General features: G+C 33.9%; 1 protein-coding gene across 6 annotated transcripts in view; it reads right to left on the bottom strand.

Annotated features, from left to right (window-relative positions):
* LOC111048314 (ATP-binding cassette sub-family G member 4) overlaps positions 1–24,674 on the bottom strand; it is a 70,318-nt gene extending 45,644 nt beyond the window's left edge. For all 6 annotated transcript variants that reach the window (XR_005571431.1, XR_005571432.1, XR_005571433.1 and 3 more), the window contains exon 1: positions 24,259–24,674. Coding sequence is in view for 2 of the 6 variants with exons in the window: in XM_039429151.1 (XP_039285085.1) it covers positions 24,259–24,400 (142 nt within the window). In the remaining 4 variants the exon portion in view is untranslated. The remainder of the gene's footprint in view (positions 1–24,258) is intronic.
* Between the last annotated feature and the right edge of the window lie 921 nt (positions 24,675–25,595).

The following is a 25,595-nucleotide window of genomic DNA, read 5'->3' as shown; positions in this document are numbered from 1 at the left end:
CGAGATATCGGTGTAAAGACGGCTGTTGGGATTGGTGTATCAAAAATGCTAACATCAAAAGCTTATCTCCTTCAAGACATACTGGCAACAGATCAGCCCGAGTTGAAAGCAGAGAAAGGTCGAGAGACAATAGTATGTTATTTCAGTTATTAATTGCATGCAATATTAATAATAATCCACTAGACAGCTGATTTATGATGAATAGTATTCTATAGTCTGATTTCTAAGGTAATATTGGCGTTCGAAGGAGATTCCTTTCCCTTTTGTATTATCCTCAAAATACAAATTTTCAAATAATCTTATATATACTTCGACGCGTAATTCAAAAAGAAACTAACTGTCAAATTTCATGGATATCTATTGCCGCGTTCCGCCTTAAATGCGGAACATAAATAAATATAAACATACAAACATAATAAAGAGAAATGCAAAACCGTCGACTTGAATCCTAGACCTCACTTCGCTCGGTCAATAATCTTGAAATAGAAGGAGCAGTGAACTCCATACTTTAGAGAAAAGATAGCACTTTATCATAAGAAAAGCTATGCTACCTGGCTATACTTACTATACTTATCTAATATAGAATTTAATGAGAAGGAGTTAGGAGCGAACTGAACAAGTAAGTCGTGGTGTAGATATCGATTCTGATCGATACCACTAAACAGCTGGCAATGATAGAAATATTTTTGGAGTCATGGATATAAATATAGAAGGTCGATCGAAAGCTAATCATCCTGGCCGTTTTCACTAGGGATGGGTATCGAAAGACAAAACACTGATGTTTTGAACAACGATGTTTTTTCACCTTAACATCGATAAGTGAAAAACATCGAACAGTAAATATCGATGTTTTAAACATCGTTGTATCGTCCTACGTTTTTACGGATGATACTATGAAGACTATTAGACTATTTATTTTTCACCTTAGAGTAACTCAGATACTGAAAATCAATTTCCTTTTTTATGTATTTATAAAAAAAAGGGACAGAGCTTTTGAAATGAGTTAACAATAAAGAAATATTATTGATTGGCAGCAGCCAAATTGAAAGTTTATAAATTGTTTGTAGGTAATCAGACTGACGTTTAGCAACGGAGATTGATATTTAATCGAATCCAAAAAAGAAAATAGAATATTCTAAAATATTGTTTTATGGATTTTAATATTTGTTTAATATAATACATCGATGTTTGATGTGGAAACATCGATGTATTGATGTATTGATAATCTTTTTATTCAACACAGTACACTTTATGATATACAGATGCATAACGTCAGGTCTAAATAAGTAACAATAATAAGTACACAATAAAAAGCACACATGGAAGACTAGAGTAGGCCTACCTACAAACTATGCTACCTTCTATCACTAAAATCCTTCACACTGTAGTAGGCTTGTGAAACCAGGAATTTATACACTTTACTCTTGAAAGTTTTCATATCAGACAAGGACTGCAGCTCGGTAGGTAGCCCTAGTTTTCACTCGAGACGTTGCATTTGGAGTCATTTATATAGATAAATAGATATAGATATGGAAGGTCGATCGCGAACACTACTCACACTGAAAGCTACTTATCGACATTACCGTTCGATTCCTCGCCTGTTTCCTCATTCATTAATATTATAATTACAAGTTTTAGTTCGATCTAATTCACAGACGAGCAATGTATTATCATAATATATCGATCCATTGTCATTATAACACGCAAAATAGAGAGCTAACTTCAAACACTTAGTCACTGCGACAGTTTCTTAAACCAATCCAAGTGAGTAACAAATCCAATTTCAGCCCAAATAACCCACATTAGCTTGTTGAATGGAATTAGAACTGAATAGAATTACAGTATCCACCCAGTAATCATCACGAAGAACTATTGTTCAAAACTTCGACACACCCTGGCACCTAGCAAACGGCAATTATCGGTAAGCCAATTGTTTTCTTTTTGCATTACTCACATTTCGTTAATTCATGCTTGATCCAGTTTTCATCTGTGGGATGAGATGTGACGTGGAATTGTGGATTTATTATGAAATTCTAGCATAAATCTATTTCAAAAAAGAGTATTCCATTGGACCCTTTCCAGAAGATAGAAATACAGTAGTACCTAATAGGCTGTTTATTGTTTTTGAAGGGACGGATTCAAGGATCCAAAGGTTCAAAGAACCTCACACGTCAACCGAAGCTTCCAAGCTTATTGTGTTCCCAAGTAGTATGTTAGTTAGACAAACCAATACCTGTGTCCTTTACAAGAACCAGGAGTTTTCCCCTATACTAACATTCCATTCATCACCTGGTTGCAATCCTTGTCGCAATCCAGTGTGATATTCTTGGCAGTCTCTCCAGACTGATTAGTCCTCGTGACCTGCGTGAGTGCCACTCCTGGCCTTCTTTGTAGGTCCTTCCGCTAAGGAAGGGGTGTCCAAATTGCCTCTAGGGCGTTCGGCCACCCTTGACTCAACCTCTTGACCCAGATTTGTGCCTGGTTTTTCACCCATCACTGGTCTCTTGAGTTTTTCTTTTTGCCCCTCCAAAACTTCGCAGGGTCGAAAGCCTCACCTTTCCCAAGAAGTTTTGCCTAAATGGCCGCCCTTCTTTGAGCAGTGGTGAGTTTTGGCCTCTCCACCAACAAACTCGTGACCTACGTGAGTTCCACTCCCAAGAAATTCATCAAATTAAAAACCGTAGTCGTTATAATGAATTAGAAAATTCAGTAATACTTGATAAAAAAAAGAGTAGAGAGAAATAAGTTGCACAGACAATTAAGACATCATTAAATTTAAAAAAGTAAGAACACTTCTCGAATGAACACTAAGCAGAACGTGATAAAATAAGATAATCGATCGACTTGAATGGTTGTTTTTCCTTTATCTAAAATCTGAATGACCTACGAGTCTGCTGTAAATGCAATGCGAAATATTCTCATTGATTAACTTGTATTGCTCTTTATGCTCAGCTCTGAAAAAAAGATGAAAATGAAATATTCCTCTTGCAATATTATTACAAAACAACCGCTACTTCAATTTGATTGTGAGATATTTATGTAGTAACAAAGTTTCAGCGGGAAAGAATAAGCAGCAAGTTATCAACTTTGAATCATAGAACTGTTTTAGTCGACCTTGATCTTGCCAAACCACTTCAACTCGCATTGAAACAGTGGAAACTGGAATTCTCATTGAGATTAAATCGGCCTAGTAGTATTCAAAAAACGTTTGATTATGCGTCGAGTTCCAATAGACAAAGAATTAATTTATGCACTTAAACTGAAGTAATATCGACTCTCAGTCATGTGGATGCAAAAAATAAGCATCAAACTAGTATTTCCCAATGAAAAAACATGTACGGTAAACAAAAACTAGTCATAGACCAATGATGCATTCATATAAAAGAATAATTATTCAATCATCATTGGTCATTTATATAAAGGAATGATTATTCTAAGATCATGCTTTCTTATTAAACTTGATTTAGTCCAACCTGCTAACTCACGTATTTCTTAGATCATATAAAATAAATGCAAATCCTCGAGTAAACTGAGAAAAATGCTAATATTTTTCTTTCGGATTGCATTTATTACCTTCAGAATATGATATAGGTCTACACACGAGCAGTGGCATGTGAAATAATAACAATTTCATATTATGAGAATCTACTTGCTTTTTCAATATTCTTCTTCCCCATATTTGGATTCTTCTTCAGCTGGGAAAAAGAAGATTAAAAAACAGTTACTAATGATATTATTAAGGTATGTAATTGTAGAGTCTCTTCTTAGTTGGAATCTAATTATTTTCAACTAGGTAGTATATAGTGAGGTTATAATAACAGTGTTTGATTGGCAATGGTATTGCTATCCTTGTCTATCATTCAACAAAGCGGAGAGCGCTATCTCTTTCTCGCTTGGCTCTGTTGCCAGATCGTCTTTCAAAAATACAGAATTAATAATTAATACACAAAATATTATTTCTTAATTATGAAAATTCATTATGAAATTATTGAAAAATATAATTTCTTGCTTAATAAAATATAAATGATTATTTTAAACGAGAACGAACAGTTAATATTACATCAATAAACCTGTGTAAGCTACCTTCTATAGAAGGCATTGACAAGACTGAGGATCGGCAACGTTGTTCTCCTATCTTACTTCACTGCCATTACAACGTGGACTTCACTATAGGTATAGTACACAAATAAAATATTCTGTTTTCATCAACATTCTTGTGACAACCTGTGCTCAAAATATTCATTAGAATAATCTTGAAATAGAAGGAGTAGTGAACGCTATATTTGCCATACGTATGTAGTACAGAATTCAATGAGAATGAGTTAAAACAGAACGAGTAAGTCGTGGATAAGTAGATTTCTACTTCTTTCGATACCACTAGACAGCTGGCAATGATAAAAACAATTGAGGTTATTTTACCGGTTGCACAAAAGCCGGTTAAGTTTTAATCGTGATTAATTCCACGAGAACCAATCAAAGAAGCCGTATTTCCAAAAAAAAAGCCTTTTCTGATTGGCTCTCGTGAAATTAACCACGATTAAAACTTAACCGGCTTTTGTGCAACCGGGCCTATGTCATACAGTAGATAACTAGATTTATACCGTGGGTATAGAAGGTCGATCGCATGACACACTGAAAGCTACTTATCGACATGACCGTTCTCTTAGTTCGATTCCTCGCCTGTTTCCTCATTCATTAATATTGTAATTACAAGTTTTTGTTCGATCTAATTCATAGATGAGCAATGTATTATCATAATATATCGATCCATTGTCATTATAACACGCAAAATAGAGAGTTAACTTCAAAAACTCAGTCACTTCGAGATTTTCTTCAACCAATCCAAGTGAGTATCAAATCGAATTCCAGCCCAAATAACCCACATTAGACTTGTTGAATGGAATGAGAACTGAATAAAATTACAGTATCCACCCAGTAATCATCACGCAGAGCTATTGTTCAAAGCTTCGACACACCCTGGCACCTAGCAAACGGTAATTACCGGTAAGCCAATTGTTTTCTTTTTGCATTACTCACATTTCGTTAATTCATGCTTGATCCAGTTTTCATCTGTGGGATGAGATGTGACGTGGAATTGTGGATTTATTATGAAATTCTAGCATAAATCTATTTCAAAAAAGAGTATTCCATTGGATCCTTTCCAGAAGATAGAAATACAGTAGTACCTAATAGGCTGTTTATTGTTTTTGAAGGGACGGGTTCAAGGATCCAAAGGTTCAAAGAACCCCACACGTCAACCGAAGCTTATTGTGTTCCCAAGTAGTATGTTAGTTAGGCAAACCAATGCCTGTGTCCTTCACAAGAACCAGGAGTTTTCCCCTATGCTAACATTCCATTCATCACCTGGTTGCAATCCTTGTCGCAATCCAGTGTGATATGCTTGGCAGTCTCTCCAGACTGATTAGTCCTCGTGACCTACGTGAGTTCCACTCCTGGCCTTCTTTGTAGGTCCTTCCGCTAAGGAAGGGGCGGCTAAGTTGCCTCTAGGGCGCTCAGCCACCCTTGACTCAGCCTCTTGACCCAGATTTGTGCCTGGTTTTTGACCCATCACTGGTCTCTTGAGCTTTTCTTTTTGCCTCTCCGAAACTTCGCAGGGTCAAAAGCCTCACCTCTCCCAAGAAGTTTTTCCTAAATGGCCGCCCTTCTTTGAGCAGTGGTGAGTTTTGGCCTCTCCACCCACAAACTCGTGATCTACGTGAGTTCCACTCCAGGCCTTTTTGTTGGTCAGGACCTAATAGGAATCGGCCTATCAATATTTTCAGAATTGTCGGACAGAGCTAACCACGATAAATTGGATTTCATCATGGATTACTTGAGTATTTTTTTTCTCTATGATTTTATATATTTCAAATCAAATTCAATTAAAAATTCAATTGAAATTCAAGTGATATCGAAAGGAATATATGAAGAATAAGGAACTCTAAAATGTGTGAAAAAGGTGAAAATGATAATGATAATGATGATGATGATGATGATGATGATGATGATGATGGTTGCGGCTAGAGGGGATATCAATCAGTAACCACTGGAATTGAAATTTTTAGATGAATCGTAACAATCTATGATTCCGAAATAAATTTTTTATCCCAAATAAACTAGCTTCCACAAGAGAGAGAGAGAGAGAGAGAGAGAGAGAGAGAGATTGATTGATTATATGCCTTTATTAGGGCGGAGTTAGGACTCCTGGTCCTCTCTACCACACAACCCTAAGAGAAAGAGAGAGAGAGAGAGAGAGAGAGAGGAGAGAGAGAGAGAGAGAAGAGAGAGAGAGAGATTGATTGGGTAAATGATTGTTGAATTACTTTGCTAATGTAGATTACAATATATACAGATACATAATATATATAGGCAGATACATACAGCAACAATGATAACATAAGCACACTTTTTTATAGAATAAGAAAGTATGAATTTGAGAATTAGTAGTTATACGAACAGTATGAATACATGAGACCATAGTCTACATGCATGGATTATAGTCAGGGACACCACTCTTTGTGCCCATGGAAAAAGTGATTAAATCCAGACAAATGAACATCATCTGCCTGTGTGAGTCTACTCAATTAAAACATTTTTACGAGTAATTTTCATTGCTCACATCCTCTTGAGTCCTCAAATCAGAGCTGTGTACTGAGCTCTAATTGAAACGTTTTCACCCAAGCTGTTCTCGAGAAAGCTGGAAAATTTCTTGGGAAACTTTGATCTTGGGAAACCTTTTAAGGTACTTCGAAATTCTCTCAAATCATTTTTCAAGGCCTTAGCTATTGTTGAACAGAATGTACATAGTAGATTGTAAATCTCTATAAATATTGTAAATTGAAACTTTCTCTAACAAAAATCTTACTCGAAAAGTTGGGGAGGAGAATAAAAATTTGAAGGGAAACAGAGGGAAAACTTTGATTTTAACTTGATAAGGAAACCGTAGAAGAAGTGGAATTTTCAACAGCTTCTCCACTGACAAGCTTTAGCTGATCCTGTGCATCAAATTGGAACGGTTTGATATAGAGTAGATTGGTAATGATAGTAATAATCGAATTGGTATCGATTATATTTTGCTACAAAATACTTGTACGATACAACTCGGTTTAGGGCTGTGCAAAGGCTGAAATTAAACTTTCTACTGGTGATATTTTTCAAAGTTTTTCGATTTGTATACTATTAAGCTATCAAAATTAGTAAGTTTTCTCAGGAAAACATTTTTTTTCGATCATTACTTTTTGAGATATTGGCACCTGAAGTTTAAATTTTTGTGCCAGAACATTTCAAGTTCGGTGAGAAAGATAAAACCATGAGATTTTGAGGATAGATTCTTTATAGCATTGTTGATCTAATAAAACAAAGATTTTCTGAAAATATAAATTTTTGAGAAAGTTAATCAATTTACCAAAAATGACTCAACTAAAAATTATGTTTTGTTATTTTTAGTAAATTGAATAACATTCTCAGAAAATAATATTTTCAGAGAATTTTTGTTTTATTAGATCAACAATACCATGAAGAATCTATCCTTAAAATCTCATGGTTTTATCTTTCATCGAACTTGAAATGTTCTGGCACAAAAATTTAAACTTTAGGCGCTCATATCTCAAAAAGTAATGATCGAAAATAAATGTTTTTCTGAGAAAACTTTAATTTTGATAGCTTAATAGTATACACATCGAAAAACTTTGAAAAATATCAAACAATACCATGAAGAATCTATCCTTAAAATCTCATGGTTTTATCTTTCATCGAACTTGAAATGTTCTGGCACAAAAATTTAAACTTTAGGCGCTCATATCTCAAAAAGTAATGATCGAATAAAAATGTTTTTCTGAGAAAACTTTAATTTTGATAGCTTAATAGTATACACATCGAAAAACTTTGAAAAATATCACCAGTAGAAAGTTTATTTTTAGCCTTTGCACAGCCTTAAACTAAGATAGATCAGTTGTTGGTTTGAACCAGGAATGAAACACATCATATTAATATTACGACCATGCCTTCAAACAATCTTAGATTTAGCGAAGACGGTGCATACATGGTATTGAGAGAAAAAGTTGATTATTGCATATTCCTCCATTTTTTCTAACACTATAAATTTCGGGGTCTTTTGAAAACCATCAATATTTGATTGTTTAAACCAACCTATGAGGGCAATTGTACTTGAATTGAATTTCCGTAAGACACCAATCAAGCAATAATATCAATGAGCACATCATTGACTTTCACTTTTTATTGCGATATCAATGAACAAATTTCGTCTTTATGACGATATTTTATTAATTGACCATCACGTCTTGTATTTTTATAAGTAAGTGTTGCGATTATAAACTATAATGCGCGTTATCGGTCATTGACCTGTTGCACAAATAGCAGTCTCACTGTATTGGACACAGATCTGTGTTCCACATTCAGTTTTCCCGACAATCATCTATCTCATTAGTAGAAAATTAAAATAATAATCGACGATGCATCCAAGCAGAAACAGAATAGATGATCTTCTTCATAGAGTCGACTACATTCTTTTAACCAGACGTTTTGAAACATTGGAAAATGTGAATGTTTGCCTAGTTGAGTATTCTTGAAATAGAAAAATGCTTTTATTCTCCATTAAACTATGAATACAAAATAATCAAACACACATTTACGGCTTGATCACACGATCGCCAGCTGGAAAGTCGGAAAAACATGTGATATATGGGCGTACTAACACTATATAAGGGCCGGTTTCCGAGCTCGGGATTTAGCCAACTTCTAGACTTTAAACAGCTGGAGTCAGAAAATTGGCTTTCCAAAACGGGGCGTAGTAACAGTAAAACGACTAACGATTTTTAAAATAATTTCGAAAAACTAATAAATTGAGAAGAGAAAATAGTGTAAAGTTTCAGCTATTTAGGAATGTTTCTTTCGTCAAGAAAAACGTTTCCAATAATTATTATAGAAATAAGAAAATAAAGATTATCATAAAAACTGCGACTACGCCCCGTTTCGGAAAGTCTATTTTCTGACTCCAGCTGTTTGAAGTCTAGCTGGAACTAGCCGGAATCCCGAGGTCGGAACCGGCCCATAGGTAGTCTTCTTGTAAAATTTGTTTCCAATTGAACCATGTACAAGGTCTAATCCTCTAATCCAACAGTAATCATTATAAATTGAACAAAGTTATATTTTTATTACTAATTTTTCTCTCTCAGTTTTGCAGAGGATTCAATCATAATACAGTAGGAAACGGGAAATAGAACGTTTACAAAGAACTAACAAGAGGGTTGACTGAAATAATAATATATAGAAAGAGGCAAAGTTTTTTCTGTTTTGGTTACCCTTCTCTATACTATAGTGAGGTACACGTTATAATGGGAGTGAAGCATGCTCAAATGAAAAATGCAGGCGAGCGAAGCGAGCCCGCTGATCTAATTTTTGGACGATCCAGTCGGGGGTCCAGGCGGGGAACAAAATATAACTCTGATTATGACTTCTGAATGATGAAATATTGAAATATGACTCTATATTGACAATATGACTCTAAATATGACAATAATATAAAATATTGAAATATGACTCTGATTATGACTTCTGAATGATGAAATATTGAACTATCAGTTTTCCTTCTCCGTCTCTAAACTCAACTAGCGTGAAATTCATGTAATGAACGGAAGCTAAAAGTCGCTTTGTCTCAATAACAATGCTAATTTTCAAGTCAATTAGATCGTAATACACTGTAACCAGAAACCCAACAATCAGTGTTGCATTCGTTTATTTTTCGACCAGCATTTATCGTAATTAAAATTGTCTCATGATATTTAATGAAAGAGGTCCAATAATAAATAACTTCTGGATTTAATTACAATTTGGCATGTAGTGATGTATATGTCGAAAGAGACCAATTAGAGTGTTTTTGATGAGATTACCAGGTAACAAAGACCTTGGTGCACTTTTAATACTATTAATTGGCACATGCTGGAAGCTCTAGACTTATTTGAGTCTATTAACTCCCTATATTTTAATTTATATCTCACATACATGCAAAAGGTGTATTTGTATGGATGATTTATGATATGTTAGTTCTTTCCTGTTCCATAATAATTCGATGTAATGAGCATTTGAGAATTTAGGCTGAAGTTTAATTCAAGTAGAATTTAGGCTCGGTTTAACTCAACAGAATACCAAAAAAATACGAAACGACATACGAAGCATTTTGACGATACTCTGCTGATTTTTCCTGAAATGCCCATCGAAAGATAATTCAATTAAAAAATCAATCAACTATCGTAACTTATAATTAAAATTGAATGAATATGATTCTTTATTTATTTGCGTTGAAAGTTATTTATTAAGTATATATTACTGTATTTTCCAACAACTACACTGCACTTAAAAAGTTGAAATATAGTCGGTGGTACTTGCACTGTAATATTTTTCCTGATACGATATTGATTATACGAGCCTACATAAATAATTAACTTTCATAGACCTCACAGGCGAACTCTACAAAATAGAGTCGTGAAACTTCACTAATTGACCGAACGAAGTGAGGTCTAAGATTCAAGTCGACGGTTTGGCATTTCTCTTAATGTTTAAATGTTTATATATTTATATGTAGGGCGAAACGCGGTAATAGATTTTCATGAAAGTTGACAGGTATGTTCCTTTTTAAATTACGCGTCGACGTATATACAAGGTTTTTGGAAATTTTGCATTTCAAGGATAATATAAAAGGAAAAAGGAGCCTCCTCCATACGCCAATATTAGAGTAAAAAATCAGACTATAGAATTATTCATCATAAATCAGCTGACAAGTGATTACACAGATGTGTGGAGAAGCCAGTCTATTACTGTATTTGTATAAGGTCTATAGTTTCAATCAAAGACATTAAAGAGGTATGCATCTTTAAGCTGGGTTTACACCAAAGTTATTAACAAAATGGTTATAACTTAATCCTTATAGATTCTATTAGATTGAACGGAAGTTGACAAACACATATGTTCTTCATGTGTATGATAAGTTATGTTCAATCTAATATAATCTAAAAGGATTGAGTTATTAACATTTTTTTAATAAATTTGGTCCAATCGCAACTTTAAGGCCTTTGGTTTCAATATTTTGTTTTGCAATCATGGTATTATTATGCGTGCCCATCAGTATCAATATCCTCACATTCGAAAAAACTAATTTAATAGGTGATTAAAAATAATTCAATGAACTAAATAATGCTGAAGAAATTATAATATTTTTGATTGAAAAAAATTAATTTTTTATTAGATGGAAAGATTATCACGGAGCTGGATGAATATTATATAAATTCTGGAATAGAAATGTATTCTATTCATTGTTTAAATTAACATAAATATTAATAAATTATGGAATACAAGTTCAAACGTGAACTGATTATGTTAAGATTTAAAACACTTGACATCAGGTACTTGTGGATGAGAATACTGCGTGAGGTCTACTGTTCACAGAACTACTAGTTAAGTTTCTTAGACCTCACAGGAGAAGTCTACAAAATAGAGTCGTAAAACTTCACTAATATTTTTTAAACCAATATAAACGCAAGAAAATAACTTATCAATATTATAGGGCGAGTATCAATCCGACGTATGAGAAAAAAATTTCCATTAATCAACCTCTTCCGATATGAATTATTTAAATATAATCGCGGGGAAGTGATTGGCTTCGTAGTCACGCTGATGAGCTATCGATAACATAAGTACAACAATAACAATATCGAGTGACCTGGCTGGCTCAGGTCTGGTGTCAGAGTTTTCAGGTCGCAACTGATCAATTTCAGGGCCTCTGACATGACCTAACGACTGCTTTCTAGGCAGCCGGGACCGACGGTTAACGTGTCCATCCGAAGCATAAGAAATAGAATAAATAATCTTATAGTTTATTTAAGGTTTCTCTGGATAATTAATTAAGCGCCTTCAATTTCCTTGGTATGAGTGACCAATCTCATTAGATGAGCCGAACTCATCGAGATTCCATTTATGAGTATAGAAATCGATTCTCGGTGGTTCGGAGCCCACCTAAAGTCGTAGGTGCACTCATCTCTCATCTTAAATCGTCACATCAAAAAAATATTCATCAAGTAACAGATATGCATTATCTTATGTGGCCTACTTGATTTTTCAGTTCGGCATAATATAGAATTATGAATTTATTTATTTACTAGTAGTTCTGTGAACAGTAGACCTCGCGCAGTTGTAAACCAGAGTCTCCTCTAATACTGTCCATCAGAGTATAATCTGTCCTGTCCTGTCGTGTCGGTGAGATATCGGTGTATAAACGACTAATGGCTCTTTGGGTTGTTGTATCGACAATACTAATAATTTGATGTAAACAGCTATATTATATATCATCAAAAGCTTACTCAGTTGAAAGCAAAGAAAAGTCGGGAGAAATGCTAGTTCAAGTTAGCAATTGCATGCCTCACTGCATGCAATTAATAGTCCACACAACAGCTGTTTTTCCATTAAGTTACATTGAGATATTGAATTTATAATCCACTCGATTATAAATTGAATGCATTGACGTATGCAATTCAATATCTCAATGTAACTTAATGGAAAAACAGCTGTTGTGTGGACTATTAATTGCATGCAGTGATGATATAATTCATCCAGTTCCGAGATGATGATCATCTTCCTATCTGATGAAAATTATTTTTTTAGAATCAAAAATATTATAATTTCTCCAGCATTATTTAGTTTATTTTTATTCACCTATTAAATTACTTTTTTCGAATGTGATAATATTGATACTGATGGGCACGCATAATAATACCATGACTGCAAAACAAAATATTGAAACCAAAGGCCTCAAAGTTGCGATTAGACCAAATTTATTAAAAAAATGTTAATAACTCAATCCTTTTAGATTATATTAGATTGAACATAACTTATCATACACATGATGAACATATGTGTTTGTCAACTTCCGTTCAATCTAATAGAATCTTTAAGGATTAAGTTATAACCATTTTGTTAATAACTTTGGTGTAAACCCAGCTTAAAGATGCATACCTTTTTAATGTCTTTCATTGAAACTATAGACCTTATACAAATACAATAACAAATACAGTAGCTGATTTATCATGAATAATTCTATAGTCTGATTTTTACTCTAATATTGGCGTATGAAGGAGGCTCCTTTTCCTTTTATATTATCCTTGAAATGCAAAATTCCCAAAAACCTTGTATATAGCGCGTAATTCAAAAAGGAATATACCTGTCAAATTTCAAGAAAATGTATTACCGCGTTTCGCCGTAAATGCGCAACATATAAACACAAAGAGAAATGCAAAACCGTCGACTTCCTCTTAGACCTCACTTCGCTCGGTCAATTACATCGGTAGAAAATTTATTAATGATAGAAATTGAATGTAAGTTGACGAAATATACTTTTAATTTATAGAGAAAATGCCGGAGTGACCTATTATTGAAAGACCTTTGGCCTCGTATAACTGATATCAAAAAAAGCATTTCAATGAGCTACTTATGTTACATAACAATCATTGCAGAAAATCAATTATTCATTGCAATCAATTAGACATATTTATTGATGCTTACTCAATTTAGAAATCTCAATAGATTATTCTTGTCCAAGTATGTAGCCGGTGTATTTTGGTCGGGACCCGGACTCAATAAATAACATGATAGAGATGTGTCTTGTCATTTTATTGGCATTTTTATGCTCAAATGTTGGAAACATTCACACAATAAATTTTGGAGAGTCTAGGCCTAAAGCCTGGTTTTCACTAGTAGAGTTAGTGGTCGAGTAACTGGCATACTAGCTCTACCGAGCTAACTCTACTCTACTTACTTGGTCGAGTAACTGTTTTCACTACAATTGAGAATAGTTGATAAAGTGTGTTGTCTAGTGAACAGAACTAACCTTAAAATGACAATACGGAACATTCATTATCGTCAATCAGCAACATAAGTTTTACAAAAAGCAGTGATTTATGCGGCTGATCTTTTGCTTGATTGATTGATTGAGTATGTAGATTACAATATATACTGGCTTATACACTTATATACAATAGCTTACAATACAGCAAAATTATAGATTAATTTACATAATATAGACTAAGAAAACAATTATTGAACTCTATATGATATGAAAAAGCAATTTGGAATAGCTATAGATGATACTGTTATGCATCTACATAAAATGGCGGAGCTTTGGACACATCAATGTCCATTCTTCGGAAAGAATATTCAAAATATCCTTCCCACTAACTCTCTACCAAGAGATAACTACTGAGAGATAACCAAAAGATTGCTTGCAGAAATAACTACGGCTATTGAAGGAAAATAAAATAAAATTAACTACTAGCTCAGTAATTTTACTCTACTACTACTAGCTCGAGACTGTTTTCATTAGCATAGAGTAGAGTGAGAAGCGGTGGTGGGGGAAGGCAAGTGGTAGAGTACTATCCCACAGTGCTATCCCATTCTACTCTTCTGAAAACTAGTACTCTACCATGACTCTACTCTACCATGAACGTTTTCATTGAGAGAGTTCACGAGAGAGTTAGTACTTGCCCAGGTAACTCTACCACTATCTCTACTAATGAAACCAGATAAATTAGTGTCTGGAGTCTATATATATAAAAGCGAAGTGGCACTCACTCACTGACTGACTGACTCACTCACTCACTCACAGAACTAAAAATCTACCGGACCAAAAACGTTCAAATTTGGTAGGTATGTTCAGTTGGCCCTTTACAGGCGCACTAAGAAATCCCTGGGCAATATTTTAAATGTAAGGGTGGTTTTTAAGTGTTTAAAGTTCGTCTTTTAGTATGTATATTCATCTTATTCTCTTAATTATAATTGAAAAATGTCCATACCATATGTTAATGTAGAACTATAATCTAGAGAGAGTACCTCTTCGAAACAATTGTTAACTGGTAACTAAATTAATAATTTTGTCAGGTTGGCATTAAGTTGAGTTGACTTTGTTAGGTTGGCACCAAGTTGAAGATTGAAATGCATTTATCGCGGAAAAATTGATTGGGCACTGCTACTTCAATCAGAGCTATTCCTGGGAATATTATATTACTAGTCGTCAGGCTCGCTTTGCAGGCCCGTTTAGCCAGACGTTTAGCCTGGACCCCCGACTGGATCGTCCTAACATATGATAAAAATGCTCAAATGAAAAATGCAGGCGAGCGAAGCAAGCCTGCTGATCTCATTCTTGGACGATCTAGTCGGGGGTCCAGGGGGCGGAGCCCCCTGGCTAGACAGATATGGTGAGCGAAGCGAGCCTGACGGCTAGTAAGTAATAAGATTCAAGCACTGTAGCTAAACTTCCGTATAGAAAAATTATATTAGAAGAGTTGTCAAAAGGTCATAATAGACTGCAGTCATGAAAAAAAAGAAAAAAAAACATACGTTTGAAGCACTAGCTGCAGAAAATTTTCATTGATTTGCTTTCATGTTCAAGATTAAATTCAAATGGAAAAATAAGAGAGAGCTACCAAATACAGAGGGAATAGAATGTATATACAAAATATAATAATTTTACTCTCGGGCCGAATATCACCTTTAAAACTTCTTGCAGCACATATTGCAATATTCTTCTTATATTGAGAGTGACAATGAGCCCATTAGTCAGAGCTACGCATCCGAAATTCCATTGATAATAATACGCTATAGCGAGGTCCACGTTATAATGGCAGTGGAGAAAGAAAGGAGAAAAACGTTGCCGATCCTCTGTCTTGTCAATGTCTTCTATAGACGGTAGCTGATACAGGTTATTTATGTAATATTAACTGTTCATTCTCGTTTGAAATGAACGATTATATTTTATTAGGCAAGAAATTATATTTTTCAATAATTTCATAATGAATTTTCATAATATTGAGATGAGATATTTTGTTAATTATGATTAATTATTAATTCTATTCATATATTATTTTTTTATGATTAATTATTAATTCTACGACGATCTGGCAACAGAGCAAAGCGAGAAAGAGATAGCGCTATCCGCTTTGTTGAATGATAGACAAGTATAGCAATACCATTGCTTATCAAACACTGCCATTATAACGTGGACCTCACTATAGTCGTAAATAGCCTGTGGCATTATAATTATTATTACTGGATTTGTAGATCTAGATAAATATCTACTTGTGCAACGAAGATAAATCTATTGGTATCCACCACCTGAATGGCTGGCCATAAACATAATTTCTGTGTTTTGAATTCTGTAGTGAGTAATGGGATTTTCCGTAACGTATATAACTTGATGAAAACTTCCATGTTTATTAATGAGAGGAGCGGGCTTGTGAAGTTCGGCAAACTCCTCCCGAAAAACTCTAACACTCGAGCAATTTTGCTCTTGACTACTGAACCATGATACAAAACATAAAAGCTAATTAATTAACTCATCACGAACACTACCATTCTTCCTGCATGTGTCTAGCTACCGTGAATAACAATTTTGATTGGACTGGAAAAATAAACTTCCTGCAGATATCACCGTATGATACGCTTAGTCAAATTAACTATAAGCATACATTCAAACCTCTCTCTGGAGGAAATAAAACACAATGCAGCAGCGCATCTCATCCAAATACGTCATCAAAATTATTGAGTTAGATATATGAGTCATCTGATATCACAATGATGAGAAAATCCCTAATTAAGAAGGATATTCCTGACTAAGAAACCTGAATGAATAAAATTTACATTGTTCCTCATTGACTGAACTACTGAAAAAGCATAAAAACTCAATAAAGAATGGAACACTGTATTGTGAGAATTTATAATTTCCACATTCAACTCAATGAATATTACTTTTTTGCACGGAAAAAGTGAGAGATGATTATTGAGTTAGATCACGCATATTTCGATTTGATGTATTAAATTTCTTCCTCCATGTTCTGAACATGGAGTTATATTTTTCAATATTCTGACTGATTATTGAAAGTGGAAATAACAAGTAATGACAAGTCAATCTAGTGAGCAACTCCTGGAAATCGAGAAACCTACATTTTTGTTAGAAATTTATTTATTTATTTATTTATTAGAACAGTCACAAACACGATATTTGGAAAGAGAAACAGGCAATTGCCCAAAACTTCTTCAATTCCTTGATTTTGGCACATAAATAGTCCAAAGTGAGGTTAAGTTTAAAATTTCTGTTTTCACCAAAGATTAACACTCAGAGAATACGTATTCGAGATAATGACTGATGAATTTTGAATTTCGAAGGGTTGATAAGAGCCGGAAATAACACTAAACAATCCGAAAGTTTCAATAATATTGAAATAAACTTGAAAATTTTGAGCAGAAAAATTAAAACTACTATCACTGCAACTATCAGCTGTTATAAATCAACGGTATGGCCATGAAATACCTCTATCGTATTTTCTCCACTAGACTTATCGACTCCATATCAATTGCCAAATTGATTATCACTTGGAATTCGCAATAAATATCCCATTATTAGTTGAAGAACCACATTTTCAAAATGGTATAGTTCGTCCTTGTCTGCAAGAATAATTAAAAGCTACCGTATCTCAAGTAAGAGAAAAAATAATTCGTTATATTCAACCAAACTTCAATTGAGAGAGTACACAATATAAGTTTCAATATTGGAGACTAAAGTGGACTGATGGAACATTCATGTTTGAAATGATGTATCAATATCTGAAATGGCATAAGTACCTCTCATCTTACGGACTTCATTTTATCGATGAAGTATTGATTAACTCTCAAGGTGCGTACAGATATACGCGCCGCGAACATGAGCAATTCACTTTTAATCAGCTGATGCCAAGCTTTTTATATCTGTATCTTACCGTTTCTGTAAAAATACAGATATAATCAGCTTAATATGAAAAGTGAACCATAAGCTGATTATATCTGTATTTTTACAGAAACGGTAAGATACAGATATCTTTTAATCAGCTGATGCCAAGCTTTTTATATCTGTATCTTACCGTTTCTGTAAAAATACAGATATTATATGTATTTAAGATATAAAAAGCTTGGCATCAGCTGATTAAAAGTGAATTGCTCATGTTCGCGGCGCGTAAATCTGTACGCACCTTCAAGTAACTCTCGACTTATCTACTTACTCTCAAGTAATTCTGAGATTATATTTCAAGCCTTTCTTTTTCTCTCTGGATTGCATTTTCAATTATATCAACAAATACTTGGGCAAAATGATTGGGCACTGCTACTTCAATCCTGGGAATATTATATTACTAGCCGTCAGGCTCGCTTCGCTCGCCATATCTGTTTAGCCAGACGTTTAGTCTGGACCCCCGACTGGATTGTCCTAACATATTATAAAAATGCCCAAATGAAAAATGCAGGCGAGCGAAGCGAGCCTGCTGATCTTACTCTTCGACGATCCAGTCATGGGTCCAGGGGGCGGAGCCCCCTGGCTAGACGGATATGGCGAGCGAAGCGAGCCTGACGGCTAGTCTGTAATATAGCACGACATACCCATTGAAGTTCGTTCACTACACCAGCTTTGTGAATGTTTATTGTATTCTCTAGCCAAGAGCTAGCAGCTTATTCAAGTCTCAGACAAGGAGAAGTTATGACTCTATTATTATTGGAGCTTTTTTGTGCTCAAGCCGTTCTAAACGCCAGATGCTATCTACACGTCTCTGCTATAAATTGGTTCGTAGCACAGATGATACTACTTCTGTCTATGCCTGTACTAAATAAACGGAAGCAGATGAGAGTCTTCTACATTCGACTCAACTCCGTCTATGAAGCTGAAGATTGAGAGAATAATTATTTCTTTACAGTGTGGTGCACGTTACAATGACAGTGGAGAAAGATAGGAGAACAACGTTCGGTCTTGTCAATGTCTTCTATTAATAGACGGTAGCTGATACAGGTCTATTGATGCAATATTAACTGTTCATTTTCGTATAAATATAAGAAATTATATTTTTCAATAGTTTTCATAATGAATTTCTACTAGTAGTTCTGTGAACATTAGACCTCGCGCTCAGTGAGTTACATTGATCTGTTGTTATGTTTTCTCGAAAATTAATAAATAATTTATCAATTAAAAAATGTCTAGAGAAAATCCTAAATAAACATAGAGCTTTCTGTCCCATATCGTACCGTGACGTGTCGTCCCGGAATGTGAGTGTGAGCGCTGTTATCAGGTCTGGCTGCAACTGTCTACAACGTTGATGGAAAGATACAATTTTCAAGATGTTCGATTTTTTTGAACGGGTAGTATTATAGTCAACTGTCTACTAACGTTAATGGAAAGATACATTTTCAAGATTTTCGATGTTTTTGAACGGGTAGTATTATAGTCCAATAGACAGCTGATTTATGATGAATAATTCTATAGTCTGATTTTTACGGTAATATTGGCATATGAAGGAGGCTTCTTTTTCCTTTTATATTATCCTTGAAATGCAAAATTTCCAAAAACCTTTTATATACGTCGACGCGCAATTAAAAAAGGAACATACCTGTCAAATTTCATGAAAATCTATTACCACGTTTCGCCATAAATGCGCAACATAAAAACATATAAACATTTAAACATTCAAACATTTAAACATTAAGAGAAATGCCAAACCGTCGACTTGAATCTTAGACCTCACTTCGCTCGGTCAATAATGAAGATGAAATATTTTGTTAATTAATTATTAATTTTTCCTTTTATAAAAGACGATCTGGCTACACAGCAAAGCGAGAAAGAGATAGCGCTATCCGCATTGTTGAATGATAGACACGGAATGCAATACCATTGCTAATCAAACACTGCCATTATAACGTGCATCTCTCTATAGAACTAAATCACAATGGAAAAAGATTCATGACTCAAGAATAAGTAGGAATTTGAGACTTCTTGAATTCTAGTGATTTAAATGAGTAATGCAGTGAGATATTGAAGTAAATAGATATTGAGTTTGGAGAGCGCACTGTGATATTCAAATATTGAATTATGAGAAAACCTCTCCCTGATTATTTTTCAGAAGAAAAAAAATATTCTTATCGAAAGAAGCTGCATTAGTTAGCTATTCTATTCTATCCAATGAAATCATGCCAATGATTCATGTGTAATATTCTGTTTTGTGTGTTTTTTTGAAGTAAATAGATATTGAGTTTGGAGAGCGCACTGTGATATTCAAATATTGAATTATGAGAAAACCTCTCCCTGATTATTTTTCAGAAGAAAAAAAATATTCTTATCGAAAGAAGCTGCATTAGTTAGCTATTCTATCCAATGAAATCATGCCAATGATTCATGTGTAATATTCTGTCTGGTGCGTTTTTGGAGTTCCATATTAAGCTTTCAAATTCAAAATTTAAAATGTATCTAGTGCCATAGAGAAACGATAGCATAAGTAGATATCCCATGGTATAGGGCGTTTATGTCGCAACTTTTACTGTTATCCCAAGCCGATAGTTCACGTAGTTCTTTCCTATACAGCTGTGTGATGCTGGTAGTCTCTCATATTGTGCCGTTCATACACTCTCACCCCAACAAAACAGTAAAAATTGACAATAGTCGACAGTAATTGGCTTGAGATAACAGTAAAAGTTGCGACATAAACGTCCTATACCATGGGATATCTACTTATGCTATCGTTTCTCTATGGTAGTGCTTTGTTTCAATGTGGAAAAAAGTGGAGAATTGAAAAGTCTCACATAACCTTTATTTGGACAATTTATTTAATAAAGTTTGGATAAAAAGAAGTTCTGGACTGTAGTCTGTTTCTTTGTCCTTAAAAGTTGATGTGTAATGATGAATAAGTAAGTAAATGAATTATTGGGAATTCGGGTGAAAAGCAACAGGATATCCAAAAACCCAAAACTGATTCACTTCCATTTTAAAAAAAAAGCACAAATAAGATTGTTCAATTATTTCGAATTCTACTTTTAGGAATATTAGGGATTCTTAGTTAATTACAGCCTACTATAATAATATATTTTAATTATGATTTGTGATTGTGATTGTGAATAAATATTCAATTCAGGAAGATCCTCCTTGATCTTGATTCATTTTCTTAAATTCTTATCAAATTAATAATTAATAATTCTTCTCGAATGAATAATAAGAGTGATATGTAAGTCATACTCTCTCAGATGAAAATTACTCTCAGGAAAGCCCACGTGAATTCAATATATTTCAAGATCATAAACTCACTTTTATAGATGGCCTTGCTCAAAAATGACAATCTACAATATCAGTCATCAATATTATTTACAAATTTTCAAGTTATTACAATACTCCTAATATGGTAACAAGTTGAAACTCTTTATAGACCAAAAATTGTTACCACTTTAATCTGCAATGAATAGGAATGATTAAGTATGGACATATTTATTTTAATTGTAGCTTTTAAGCACAAAAAACTACTTCACAGCTTTTAATGTCAGAGGACTATAAAAGCTATTGTCAATCAATTTGAAAATTGGAGAGAAGACTTCAAATTACGTTCAAAGTGGGCAATCAATTTGAATATTTCGAATCTTTTTTTTTTTGTTCTTTGCAATGTTGATTATGTTCTATCAGAGATAATACGATGATAATAATATATTGTATTTTGATTATTAAGCCACTGAAACTTGCCCAATAAAAATCCTAAATTTGAGCCATAATATTCGAGATTCAAATAGTAGACCAACGTAGCCTAAGCCTCACATTCGTACATTTATTTTCAATTACAATTCAATATGTATATTCCTCGCCGTTATAGACTTCGGTATCTACGTTATTTTTCAAAGACGGAAACCTGAAGATTGATAGTTTTAATCATTGGCTAATTGAATAGATATAAATTAATAGTACATTATTATTAGGATCCACTCTCCCACTCTATTGTACAAATGCAGGCTATTTTAGCTAAGCAGACTAGAATCATTGATAGATGAATTTATTGGATTCAAAGATATACTAATCAATGAGAAAGTTTAAATGAAGAAACAAGTAAATCGGAGAAGTTTATCAGTCTCTTCTTTTATGCTCAACAATTCTATAGGTACGATTAACGATGAAAATGATCAATTCAAATTAGATTCAAACTAGAATCATTGATAGATGAATTTATTGGATTCAAAGATACACTAATCAATGAGAAAGTTTAAATGAAGAAATCCAGAAATGGGGGTAAGGCTGTTCCTCCACGTGGTGCCCCTGGACCAACTGCATACGACATGATTTCGAAAATGGATACTCTTCGCGCTCTCAAAGAGTTTCACCAAAGTTTTATATTAGCAGTTGGAGAACAAAATGCAGCCAATACAGGTGATACAAAATGAAGAAATAAGTAAATCGGAGATATTGATTAGTCTCTTCTCTTATGCTCAACAATTCTATAGGTACGATTAACGATGAAACTGATAAATTATCCAAGAAAATTGAACTGCATATATTAATATGTAATTGAACTGGATAGGTTTTCAAGCTACCTGTAGTTCATGTAAACCTAAGTAGCTAAGTACAAAGTATGACCCAAAACTCTTCATAAACTTTATTACTATCAAAATTCCATAAACTTTTTATCGAAATGTACGTACTTCAGAATTTGAGAGCAATTTATTGACGTTTGATTTGTAAGGGCCAAGTTCAACAATATTCTCTGAAAATTATAAACGCTCTCCGAAAAACTATGACAAATGCACACAGCAAATAATAAAATAATTGATAATATTCTTGAAACGAGAAATCCGAAGAGCACTAGAGAACGGTTGAAATCCAAAGTTGCCTCTCATATTTTATCTAAGTGGAGCATTGATGGAAAAAATACGGAAGAAAATGTTAGAATGTTTACGTTCGTAGATAAGCTGTTTTTTTAGAAGCGCCACGCGTGACTAACGAGCTATCAGCGTGTGAGGCAAGCGGGGAATTTTTCTGGGTTCGTTTATTTTTATTTCGTGTTTTTGAAAACTAAAAATCGATACTTCATTCCAGAAAGAGATACTCTAGTGTCTTTCCTTCAAGTGTTCAACAATTGCGACTTCATTCCAGAAGATGAAGATAGTAAATTGTCTTGACTATCTTAAATTTATTCTCTCAAGTGTCTTGAGGAAAGGGTTTCCAGAGAAATTTATTTTTGAAGATAAAAATTGGGATTACTCTGTTGTATATCCATACTTTTTCACTGTTAAAATTAAACTTGAATTTTGAAAAACTTTTGAAGTGAAAATGCACTTACTTTTGTATAGTGACGATCGTTTCGACCTGTTTTTGGTCATCATCAGACTGACCATCATGAGATGATGACCAACAACAGGTCGAAACGATCATCACTATACAAAAGTAAGTGCATTTTCACTTCAAAAGTTTTTTAAAATTCAAGTTTAAAAATTGGGACTTAATTCCAAAGATGAAGATAATAAAACGTCTTAACTATTTCAAGTGTCTTCAGGAGGGGTTTCCAGGGAAATTTATTTTTGAAAATAAATATTGAGACCTTATTCCAGAAAATGAAACGTCTTGGTTATTCTGAGTGTCTTTAGGGAGGGGTTTTAAAGAATTGTTTTTTGATACTAAAAATTGAAACTTAATTCCAGAAGATGAAAATAATGAAACGTCTTGACTATTTTAAGTGTCTTCAGGGAGGGGTTACCAGGGGAATTTATTTTGGAAAATGAATATTTAGACTTAATTCCAAAAAATGAAGATAATGAAACTGAAAATCTGGTGATTTTTCGTCTTGACTATTCTAAGTGTATTCAGGGAGGGGTTTTAAGGAATAGTATTTTTGAAAAACTATAAATTGATACTAATTAAGTTAATCTCTTTTCTGTATAGGGCTACTTGTAATAAAAATGGAAAGAAAAATAAAAATCTCAGTACCCTTTTTGAAATATAATCCAATTAATATAGGATTAAATATTTCAAATAGGGTACTGAGATTTTTCTTTTTCTTTCTATTTCTAATTAAGTTAATTCTAGAAAATTACGATAATGAAACGTCTTGACTATTCTAAGTGTCTTCAGGGAGGGGTTTTAAAGAATTGTATTTTTGAAACTAAAAATTAAGATTAAATTTCAAAATATGAAGATAATGAAACGTCTTGACTATTTCAAGTGTCTTCAGGGAGGGGTTTTAAGGAAATTCATGTTTTAAAACTTAAAATTGAGACTTGACTCAATTCCAGAAAATGGAATGCCTCGAGGAGAAATTATAATCTAATTATCACACCGGTTCCAGTGCAATTGTAGATAACAATATCAATTACCAGCTGGGGCTGGATTTGGTAATGACAATAAATGATTACAAAATTTAATAATTATTTTGACGCACTTACCTGTCATTGTATTCACGGTATACGTGATGTCCTGAAAATTAATATCCACTGTGGGTCGTTTGGGGAAGCTGAACTGATCGTAGTCATTGTTATTGTAGAGCTCCATGTCGTGTTTAGTTTTATTCGAGTTGATACCCTCCATTGTAGACTGATTCACTATTTCAAAATCTAGTTGTAATCGATTCACTTCTGAGCAACACTACGAATGAACACCATGGCACTTTGTCAATATCTTCGCAACGAAAAGCACTGCACACGATTACAGCTATTAGCTGAACGACTACGCTTTTGTTTACAATGAGAGCATCGCAGTGTGATAATATCAGCTGTTCGCTCCCCAACTGACAGAGAAGCTATGCGAGTTCTCCGCTGCCTGCTCGATTTATTATTCCCACCATTCAACTAAGCACTGCCACTCCCTCTATTGTTGCGGCCTTGGACAAACTACCCCAATTCTGATCCTCTATCGACTGTAGCAGCAGCACTGTTGTATACATTCTGCGCACACTCCAACCGCCCTTTTCTATTGGCCACGCTTTGCCCGCTCGGTACAAAATAATATACGAAAGTATTCACATTTTGGTAAAATTGACTTGATCATGATTCGTTTATTTATGACGATGAATCTTCTCTTATTAATATTATAGTTTTGTGATATTATAGATTAAATAAATTGAATAACTCAAATCGCAATACATTGCGAAAACAGGAGATGTATTGCAAACGTGATGTAAATGGTTACCTATCCTGCTTCTTCCACGTAACTGCATGTGGTTTACACATACCTACTACACAAAATGGTTTGAAGCAAGTACTTAAGCCCAATGATTAACCATCACCTCTATTAGTCTATATGACAGTAAGTGATAAAAAGTAGAATAGATCCTCAATATTTCTTTTATTTAATTATTCATAAAAATTAATTAACCGAGCGAAGTGAGATCCAAGATTCAAGTCGACGGTTTGGCATTTCTCTTAATGTTCAAATGTTTATATGTTTATTATGTTGCGCATTTACGGCGAAACGCGGTAATAGATTATCATGAAATTTGACAGGTATGCTCCTTTTTAAATTGCGCGTCGACGTATATACAAGGTTTTTTTTGGAAATTTTGCATTTCAAGGATAATATAAAAGGAAAAAGGAGCCTCCTTCATACGCCAATATTAGAGTAGGAATCAGCCTATAGAATTATTCATCATAATGAGCTAACAAGTGATTACACAGATGTGTGGAGAAGACAGTCTATTGCTGTATTTCCATAAGGTCTATAGTTTCAATCAGGTACTTGTGGATGAGAATACTGCGTGAGGTCTACTGTTCACAGAACTACTAGT

The sequence above is a fragment of the Nilaparvata lugens genome, chromosome 5, assembly GCF_014356525.2.
Source record: "Nilaparvata lugens isolate BPH chromosome 5, ASM1435652v1, whole genome shotgun sequence".
NCBI lineage: Eukaryota > Metazoa > Arthropoda > Insecta > Hemiptera > Delphacidae > Nilaparvata > Nilaparvata lugens.
This window is presented reverse-complemented; position numbering and strand designations above follow the sequence as displayed.